Raw genomic sequence first — 9,752 nt, 5'->3', positions numbered from 1 at the left:
AGAACAGTACTGTTTGAAAATAATAGCAGCACACACATGTTAGTAGGAGACTAGAATAGCAATTTGTTGTTGTTTTTTTGTTTTAATTTCACTACTTGTAATGCTGTGCACATTTTTAATGCTGCTGGTTGCCAGATACAAAAACAGTTGAAACATTGTGTTGTCAAGATACTACATGTGCATGTGTGTTAGGCTAGTTTGCAATGCAGACTAGACATAGTTCCATTGTAAGATATTCAACAAATATTGTTTTTTTTTGACATGGGGATTTTTCACTTAGCAAATTCTGAAGTTGCTTTCAATGAAATTATTATAGCTTCCTCATCTTGTAAATAGTACTAGAGTTTAGTCAATGATATTTATGAACTATTTCTTGTTTTGTTGTGTTATTTCTTCTTTTGTACTTTGTTCTTATTTTATGTAGGTAGCTTTTCTTGAAGAAGATGAACATCATGTATCTCAGACTGATAAATCTTGTCATAAAGTAGGAAGAATGACTTGACTCTATGGTGGAAATAGGGGTTGAGTGTTGGCTAGTGCTACCAATTCTTTTCATGCAACTATGGCTGTTGTGAAACGAGACACTGTATGAACTGTAATACATGACACAAAATTACTGTTGTAGCTTTGTGGGGAATGCAAGTTCAAATTAACATTGGGTGTTTTGTACTTCAAGCTACGCTGACACTTTTGAATCAGTTGCACACCCACTCTGGGGGCAAGGAAGTTTGCAATAGGCTTTGTGCAAATTGTAGTGGAAGGCAAGATTTTTGTTGTTTCTGTGTTGTTGTTGTTTTTATTTTTAGGTGTTTTACTTTTGTTCTACAAATCAGTCTCACAGGCATGTCCCAGAAATGATTTTTTTTAGTCTTCTTCTAAACACCAAGACAGATTTGCTCATGTTTTGGATATTTTCATTTTCTGATATGATGTTTATGGATATTATGTTAATGTTGGCCAGTAAAGGTTTCAAAATGGAGGAAAATTGTTGGACCAAACTACGAGAGAAATGTACAGTATATAAAGTAGACATATTTGTGGTTCACATTGGCATGCAGGTATATATACACAAGTAAAACACTTTGGGTTTATTTTGGATGTTTTTATTGGCACAGAATTATTTCATTACACAACTTGGACAAGTCAAAGAGCCTGTCTTCCAGTATTGCAGTAAAAGACAGTAACCTAGATAGGCCAAACTTGTGAGCTACCAACTGTTGTATATATCTATCTTATATGGCATTTTCAAGGAACATGAGGGCAAAGTCAGTTACTTGAAGAAACGGTTGTACCTAAGAGACAGCCTAATTTAGAATAATCTTTTCAACATTTTTTTTACATGGCATTTGGATTTATCATTCTTCAAACAAGTCTTGTTTATGAACAAGCACATTAAAACGATGTAAAGGAGACTTTTAGAAACCATCATCTCTTTTGACTTTGGCCTCCTCTATGTAAGAGGCTTCTGTTCTAACGAGAACGAAACATTAAAAAACAGATGCCAAAGACAAAAAAATCTCTTGTAATCCATTGTTAGTTTGTTCTTTCTTTCTTGATGTTTTCGTTACTCATCATCATCATCATGTGTTGGGGGGGGGGGGGCAAGTTTATGCACTTCTGTTAGTAAACTGTCTGCAAGATGTGCAACAGGACTAAGTTTATGGCCCAGAGTAATGTAAAGAGGCATCATATGTGTAGGAAAACTGGAGCGTCCAAAGAAAATCAGTGTTGTGGTCTTCACATTCTGTTACTTCAGCCTTTGCTATTTTCTTCTTAATTTGGACACTGTTGTAGGCACAGTAAAGGATGTAGGGAAGACAGAGTTTCATTTACAGTATTTAAACTTCTTTTTGGACAAAGGATGTCATAAAGAATGACTATGTAACTGTGCATACTTTAGAATCACATTGTTTCCCCATATACCCAAGTGTGGAAAGGTCCAGCACAAAATTAGTACCAGTAACATGTAAATATTGATGGCGGCTAATGTAGAATTGTCTTCATGTGTGTTGTTGGTAAATGTATTTATGCTTTTGTTGTGCATTGTGTACATGAAAAAGAGCAAGTGTATTTTGTTTTTGTTTGTGTATAGCCTGGGTGTCATCCCAGTTAGTTTTCTCTTCACTACTTTTGTACAAAAGTAATTAGGATGATGCACAGGCTAGTTTTCTGTACAGGCTTCCACTGGAAGTAGTTCACAACATGGTGGTACAGGATTATGTGACAGCTAGGATTGACGGGGACTTTAATAAAAAGTCTCTTCAAAGGTACACAGGGGTGTGGAAGGGTATTTAAGAATTCAGTTTCTAAAATATTTACGAGGATTCAGACTAATGCATTCCATTTGACTTCAAACTTGTTGGCTTTAGGAAATAGTCCATGGATTTGATTAAGATTTGCATTACAATTTGGTTGATATGGTATCTTACAATATATCTAGGTCCTATGAAGTCAGGAAAAACCCTTCTACACCCTCTTGTCAACTGATCATTTCTACAGAAAGTGATGATGTCCGTTTGGTAGAGAAAACTTGATATAAACATTTAAATCACTGCACGGATGTCTGTCTTGTTTTCATCTACTGTAGTTTATTTCATAGCCCAGATGCATACAAAACAATAGCATTTCTGTTTCTATTTTACATTTTTAAGCAAAATGGTACATTGTCATCCTTTGGAAAGACAAGAAGCACACACAAGTATGTTCATATTGGCATTAATTTATTCATTTACTGTAGTACACATTCATTTAATCTGTACACCACCAACAACTGTGAAAAGATGCTTGCTGCACTATTGAAGATATATTCAGAGCAAAGGAGGATAGGTAGGGAGATAGTCAGGCACATCCCAGAAACTACCTCAACATGACACATCTGAGAAGTTATGATGTCATCATGACACACATTGAAATAAACATGAGACAACAATTTCATTTTATTGTGTCTAAGTTCTGTATATCAGTTCTACAGGTTTTGGCTGCCTGGTTTGCATTAAGATATTGTTAACCTTTAAGGGGGATCAGTATTTTTACTACATGTACCTCTTGACAGCAAATCTATGGACTTCCTCCAATCTCAATTACTATGACAATTGTTCCATCACGCAATGGATGCAGTTGTGAGTTTCCTGCTGCAGTAAGGTATGGGTTTGTGGATGATGAGGGAATGGCTACATGCCTGGAGGTTTGGAGGCTTCATCTGGAAGGGAAAACAATAGCACCTTAATCATTAACACAAAAGCAAACCAACAGGGATAAAAGGGGCATTTGGTTCAACACAGACTTGTCTGTTCAGCATTACTGCAATGATACAACTGTAGAAACATGAAAACTTGAATCGTGACTGACTCAAAGCTAGTGAAAAATAGAATGCCCCATACCTTTATATACATATTCCAGCGCTGTGCTGATTATTCTCATGTCACTCTCAATACTGCGGGCCCAGTTCTCCACATCTCCGATTTCCTGTAGGAGCAAAAAGAGAAGGTCAAAAACCAAACAGTTTCATTACTCAGGCCCCATACACTACACATGATGATGATGTACCACAAGAGAGCAACAGCTTTGACTCCTTTTAGTCTATGTACAATGTACTTTATCTGAACTTCCTGCAACTAACAGGATAGGTGGAAAAGTTTTGTTTAAATATAAACAATTATCCATTAGAACTCACCTCATTTGCTGCTCACAGTTTTTTCCTGTAAAAATACTGTTAAATATTTCAAATGACCACCAATGATCTCTCAATTTTACTTCCTTCCACATGGTTCATATTTAGTCCACCAGCTTTCAAGTCAAATTCCAGTAATCTTACTAAACCATTTGTAATGTCATCTTACCAACATATTAGTACCAAGATTGTTATATGGAACACCTGCAACAGGAGAAGGGTTATATGTACATGTACCTTGAGTGCTTGGTTAAAGCCCTCCACTACAGCCAGCCATTGTAGAGTCTTCTTGGCGTATGTAGCAGCTTGGGTCTGCAGTTGTTTAGCTTCTGCATCCAACTTCTTCTGGTTCACATATGCTTGGGAAACCCTGTATGTGAACAAGGTACATGTGCAAGATCAAACTGTCAATCTACTAGTATTCATGTATGCATGTTTTTCCAACACCAGAATAAATTTGAGATGATGTGTTATGTCACTTACTTCAATGGCTATAGTCATGCCCGTAGCCAGGATTTTGGTTGGGGGGGTTCTTTTTAGTAATTGTGGGACCATCGAGCGCCGCAGGCACGAGACTCCTAGGGCTACCTAGGGGGGTCCGGGGGCATGCTCCCCCGGAAAAATTGAAATTTTGACCCTCTGAAACGTCATTTCCTGCATTTTGACGGGCAAAAATTGCTTGCGAAGTTTAATGGAATTTCTATTAAAGGACAAGGCTTTTGCGTAAGTCTTTGAGGCCAACTCCCTCGACATATTTTCACCATGTCCGACACCAAAGGCGCGAGGCATCGCAATGGAGGTCCGGGGAAATTTTGAAAACTGGACCCTCTGAAAAGCCATTTCCTGCACTTTCTGGGGCAAATTTTGTTGATAGACTCACTAAGATTGGCTGAAATGTCTATCAGGGAAAATGCAAATCAGTCATGCCTTTGAAAAAAATCTTGACATGAAAAAGTGGACCTTCGAATCTGAAAAAGCGGACCTTTTGAGCGTGTGGGGGGGTTCTTCCGAACCCCCCCTGGCTACGGGCATGATAGTAGCTAAACAAGAACAAATTAGTTTCACTACTCAAGTACATTTTGTAATTACTAATAACATTATTTCAAACTTTTCTCACAATTTCTTTGACTTCTTGTTTACTTACCCAGAGTTGAGATTTTCTCCTAAAGCTAGAGTTACAGCTGTGGCTGCTGCTATAGTATCCTTTCTTCTTTTCTCTGTAAAAGTTCAAATATATAGCTGTGAGACCTCTTTTATATGATAATTCTCTTGAGAAGACTTGAAAAAGCATAACATATAAGGTTTCAATACATAAAACTTGTAAAGTGATCTGAGAATGATCTGACCTGAGTATTTTTTTACACCTATGAGGAAACTTCAATAGACTGGCTTGCAGGTTTTCCATCCTGCACTATCCAGATTGGCCAAAAGGTGGCGCTGCTACGCCATCAAGCTGGCAGCAGCAGCAATGCTTTGGTTTCACTCTTCCTGCATTTAACAACTGTACCTCTGTCTGAACTTGGTATTTCAGTTAATGCTGTCATACTAGGTCTATTAGACATCTTAGAAACACAATGTCAGGTGTAGAAAACATTGCTGTTTCTCAGGTCCAAGTATTCTTTCTGTACAGTTCTCAGTTCGGTAATGTTGAACTGACCTTGCAGTTCTCTGTGTTGCTGTTGTCGAGCCTGATGCTCCTTTAACATAGCAGACAGCATGGTGTATCACCTGAAACAGCAGGGCAAAAACAAAATCACTTTTTATGATGATTCAGCACTATTTGATGGATAACATTTGTTGTTAGAATGTTCTTTAAAATAATCCCAGGCAAGCACAGATCCCACAAAGGGAATGGCAGTTTTAGTACATAAATATATACTTCTAACACCACCTGTATCATTTATGACAAAAAATAAAATCTTTAAAGGCTTTTGAGCTTCTCATTATCATTGTATGTACTAGTATGTGACGTGACTACAGTGTTGCTGCAAACATTACTTTCTTTATACCACAAAATTTAATCACCGCAAACTTAAAGGTACTTACAGCTAACGATAGTAAACTTAATCAACGTTAACATTAACCTCCTCAAACTAAATCAAGGAGGATGTATGTTGTATGATTTGTTGTATCATAGTCACTTCCAAAAAGAAGTTTCACAGCACTAAATTTCAATTCCTTCAAACTAACTATTCTTCCTACATTGAACATCCAGAAGTGTCTAAAGCTGAAAACTGCTAGCACTGGTTTATACTATGTCATTAGAATTTCAGTATTAAGTTAGGTGATGTCTTGGTACAACAAAGCAAGAAAACCTCTAGTACAACCTGAAACCTACAAGAAGAGGAAACAACATATTTTGTGCCAACAAAACAAGGGAAGATCATATCGAAAAACGGAAGCAAGCTACCCTTGTTACTTCGTATTAATGACGCCGTCGGAAGCTTAGGGGATCATAGGTCGTTAAGGCATCACCTGTGGAAGCGTGTCACGTCAGGTTACTGAGAAATACCTAAGTTTCGTCAGGTGTTGTCGTAAAGTTTTCCTGTCACCTCACTTCCGCCATACTGAATCAGCTGTAACACCGCAGGCAAACGCTAAAAATGGCAAACTCTGAAAATACAATTTTCTGATACCAAAATGATGACTCATATTAAAAAAAATTATCTTTGTAAACTTAGTATATTCTAGAGCAAACCAATTTCATCCTATATGGAACATCTTTCTTTATTGTGCAGAGATGATATATGAAAATCTTTAAACGTTTGGTGACTGCCTGAAAGCCCTGAAGTCTCGCGAGATTAGGGTCCCGCTAGCGAGAGTCTGGCGAGAGTTGGAAATTAGTCCAGTTATTTTTGCCAGCCGGGCCAACATGGGAAGGATGGGGTCCACTTTACCCTCACTTTTCTGCGTGTTTCTCTGGATTTTACCCCTGACGTTAGGCTTCAACTATGAAACGAGGATACCTCTGGTCAAGGAAGGCCCTCAAAACTCTTATTTCGGATTTTCCGTGGCGCAGCACCAGATAACTGCGGACGGGTCGGACCCCTTCACCGTCACCGACAATGTGTAAGTACCGCCGTTAGTTTACTTAGGCACAAGCTATTTTCTAAGTACTTTGGGGGACGGAATTCCTCGTTTAAACGTGGAATTTCGTTGTTTCTATACGAATCACTTCATTCTCCTCTACTCCAGTTCCTTTTTAGTGTTCCGTAACTGGTAAATCAGTTAGTAAAACGCCCGTAGGTAAAAGTTTTGCCACCAAAAACTCGGTTGGAAGTTGTTTTACGCAAGCAGCAAAGCGTAACGAAATCTGGTCCAGCTGAAAACCAGCTTCTTACGCCAAAATCTCTGCCTCGAATTTACGCATTATGATTTTTATTTCTCGACGATCATCTTTTTTAACAGGACCTATGCATTTTTCACACTAAGAGTGTATTGTTATGGAGATTATAAAGTTGCAGGGGGTTGGGGAAATTTTCCCTGAGGTCCCCTCAGAGCTCCATCAAAGAGTCCTTCACTCATGAATACAAACCAGGCTACATATGGGGTGATTTTGTGCCCAGTTGTTGGGAAAAATGAGCAGAAAATGGACAGACACCTTCCCCAGCGGGTCCCCATATAAAAGAACAAAGGACACACGATTACCATGACACAATAAAAGAGTTTTCAAGAAAGTTGGGTAAGTGGGGAGGGGGGTCGAAAATGGCTAATCTAATATTTGGGGTATGCAAGGTCAACTTTGTACGGCTGTTCTCAGTGTACTCACTCAGTTTTAGTGTGAACACAGGGCCTCAGCTGTTTCCTGGGGGTGAAAACTGATCACCAGGCCTTTAAAATCTCACATGTCCACTTTACCACCAACACAAAGACAACTTTCCTATTGAGTTCATTGGAGTCCATTTAAAAAAGACGTTGTCAGTTTCAACATCAACAATTTCCCAGAGCGTGGTTGAGTAATGAGAGTGCTTGACTGAATTAAGACACAGATAGAATTGTCACTGTCAGCATATATCCTTTCTGAGTCACTTGTAATGTGTTGGCACCAATTGTATCTACTATACAGGATACTCTAACCTCTCTGAAAATATTATAGAAAATGACATTTTTTCTATTTAAACATTTGTCCTCATTATTTACTGGTATCATATTGTATTATAAAGAAAGGCTGTTAATGGTATACTATTGTGTGGTGCCACTGCTATTGTTCTAGGCTTAATATACAATACAATAATTAATTCATTTTGGGACTTTGGGAGTTTGTCGGCTTGTTTGAAGAATTTTTTCTGTTGACACATATCATGAATCATCTTTTCAACAAAAGATATGAAATCAGAACAAGCCTCTTGTGCAAAGACTTAGTCATAGACTCATACATGTCTCTGACCTCACCCTTTTTTTACGAAGTCTTCAAACTTTAGTTGGAGGCTATTTTAGGGTGTGTCTGTACTCTTGAAACATTAGATAAACATTCCAGTTCAGCCTATCATATTCCCAATAGGGGGACCCTGTGGACTAGCTCTATTTAAAGAAAGGATTGCGCCCTGCCCCAAAACTGGGCTGTGTGTCACTCATGACCCCTTGGGAGGTTGTTTGGGGGATTATAATCATAGCTACAGAACACCTGGGCTTACTGACATCCTAAACAACTACGATCCACTACAAACTGAATTGCTAGTGTTGTACGATTTGTTGAAGGTTTCACTAATATACAATAACATGACCCACCTCAGATATGTCATATATAACCAGGTTGAAGTCAGTCTTTATGACTATTCAGTCTATTGTTTTATATTTCAAGGGATTGTTCAGTTGATGTTACATCTGATGGTTGTCATATAGAGTTACAGAGTCCCTCAACAGAAATGGTCCACTGCCAATAACAACTTGTGTTCTGTTGTGACTGGAAGTTGTTGGAACTCAAACCTTCCAATCCTCAGTCCTCCACAGGAAACGTCGCACAAGGCTTATTTGACTTGTGTGTTTCCGTTGGGGATGGGGAACGCCATAAAAGGAACACCCTCGTTCAAATAGCAGAAGACGGAGATCACGCAAAGGTTAAAGATAGAGAGATAACTAGTCGTAAACTCTATTGTCCTTTTCCTAAATGTCAAAAGGGGTTACAGCACACTGGTATGAATGTGCTTGTAGATCATCAAGAAATTGTTTGTCTCCATGTCATACATGTATGTATAGGATGATCTTATACATGATATTATATGGCCACCAAGATTGAATGTCTTAAAGATCTGTTTGACTCAGTTTGAGACCTGTAAAGAAGTAAATAGAATTATATGTCTCTAAGAAGGAATGTTGGCAGATGTAAGGCTTCCCCCCCTCAAAGTAAACACGTTTCCACACTGTTGAATACGTGATCCACTTCTCACACAGCGGAAGATTTGTCCTCTCCTTATAAGGAAGGAGAGCAAATGTCTTGAGAGGTCAGAGCACTAGATGGGCGAGGGGTAGGGCTGACCACAAATTCCTGACAAAAAAGTCCCAGTATTAAAGGGACAATCGGTTACTTTAAAAAATGTCACTGTAAAATTACCAAGGAAAGAATTTCATTTCCTGTCTAGGCTATGTTTTTTATCTCCAAGTAGATGTGAAAGATCATACTGGGGTAGTGTTTTCTAACTACACAGTTTTACTGATGGTCGGAAAAACGCTGCAGCAGGAAAATACTAAGATCTTCCTCACCAACATCTGCTTGGGGATTGATTTGTATTGCTTGTAAGTTGCTGACTTATAGTGTGACCGATTTTATGAGCCCATGAAGAAAGGAAAGGAAGAATTTTACATGGTGACATGAGTTTTATGCAGCGAATCATACCATCATGTTATATCATTGGATCATTCATACCCATTAACACACAATGCACTGTAACCACCATCATGGCTTTCAATCGATTGGCTTCCTCATAAACCCCTAATATTATTACCTATCCCGATATTTGGCACGGGGATTCAGCTATGGCCCATAATTGGCACTGTGTGTGGTATAGGCTGCGTGTTCAACTTCAATCCTGGAACACTATAATATTCATGATGTTTCTCTTCTTTTCAGCCCCATTAGCTCAGA

The 9,752-nt window shown here is 38.5% G+C and overlaps 2 protein-coding genes across 9 annotated transcripts in view; one reads left to right on the top strand and one right to left on the bottom strand.

Annotated features, from left to right (window-relative positions):
- Nucleotides 1–249: 249 nt before the first annotated feature.
- LOC118424629 (biogenesis of lysosome-related organelles complex 1 subunit 1-like) lies at nucleotides 250–6,302 on the bottom strand. 5 transcript variants are annotated; one of them, XM_035833278.1, is made up of 6 exons: nucleotides 6,146–6,302; nucleotides 5,328–5,398; nucleotides 4,815–4,887; nucleotides 3,908–4,040; nucleotides 3,381–3,465; nucleotides 250–3,199 (listed from the first exon to the last, which is right to left on the bottom strand). In XM_035833278.1, the coding sequence occupies exons 2-6, from the start codon at nucleotides 5,386–5,388 to the stop codon at nucleotides 3,171–3,173; spliced, it is 381 nt and encodes a 126-aa protein (XP_035689171.1). In that variant the 5' UTR covers nucleotides 5,389–5,398; nucleotides 6,146–6,302; the 3' UTR covers nucleotides 250–3,170. The 5 variants fall into 5 exon arrangements, with proteins under 5 accessions (XP_035689171.1, XP_035689172.1, XP_035689173.1 ...); XM_035833279.1 differs by having other exon boundaries at nucleotides 6,120–6,265; XM_035833280.1 differs by having other exon boundaries at nucleotides 6,081–6,249.
- Nucleotides 6,303–6,485: 183 nt separating this feature from the next.
- The window catches only part of LOC118424626 (integrin alpha-6-like), a 48,309-nt gene continuing 45,042 nt past the window's right edge, over nucleotides 6,486–9,752 (top strand). For 3 of the 4 annotated variants that reach the window (XM_035833271.1, XM_035833272.1, XM_035833269.1), the window contains exon 1: nucleotides 6,486–6,739. In XM_035833271.1, the coding sequence (XP_035689164.1) occupies nucleotides 6,543–6,739 (197 nt within the window). In that variant the 5' untranslated portion in view covers nucleotides 6,486–6,542. The remainder of the gene's footprint in view (nucleotides 6,740–9,752) is intronic. The other variant, XM_035833273.1, reaches the window with a different exon arrangement.

This window comes from Branchiostoma floridae, chromosome 10 (genome assembly GCF_000003815.2).
Source record: "Branchiostoma floridae strain S238N-H82 chromosome 10, Bfl_VNyyK, whole genome shotgun sequence".
Classification (NCBI taxonomy): domain Eukaryota; kingdom Metazoa; phylum Chordata; class Leptocardii; order Amphioxiformes; family Branchiostomatidae; genus Branchiostoma; species Branchiostoma floridae.
Note: the sequence above shows the minus strand (reverse complement) of the source record. Positions and strands in the feature narration are given on the sequence as shown.

Coding starts and splice junctions, on each gene's coding strand:
- LOC118424629 (XM_035833278.1), bottom strand. CDS start 5,388: ATGCTGTCTGCTATGTTAAAGGAGCATCAGGCTCGACAACAGCAACAC. Junction 4,041..4,814: donor GGAGAAAATCTCAACTCTGG/GTAAGTAAACAA, acceptor GTTCACATACAG/GGTTTCCCAAGCATATGTGA. Junction 3,466..3,907: donor GCTTTAACCAAGCACTCAAG/GTACATGTACAT, acceptor TTGCTCCTACAG/GAAATCGGAGATGTGGAGAA.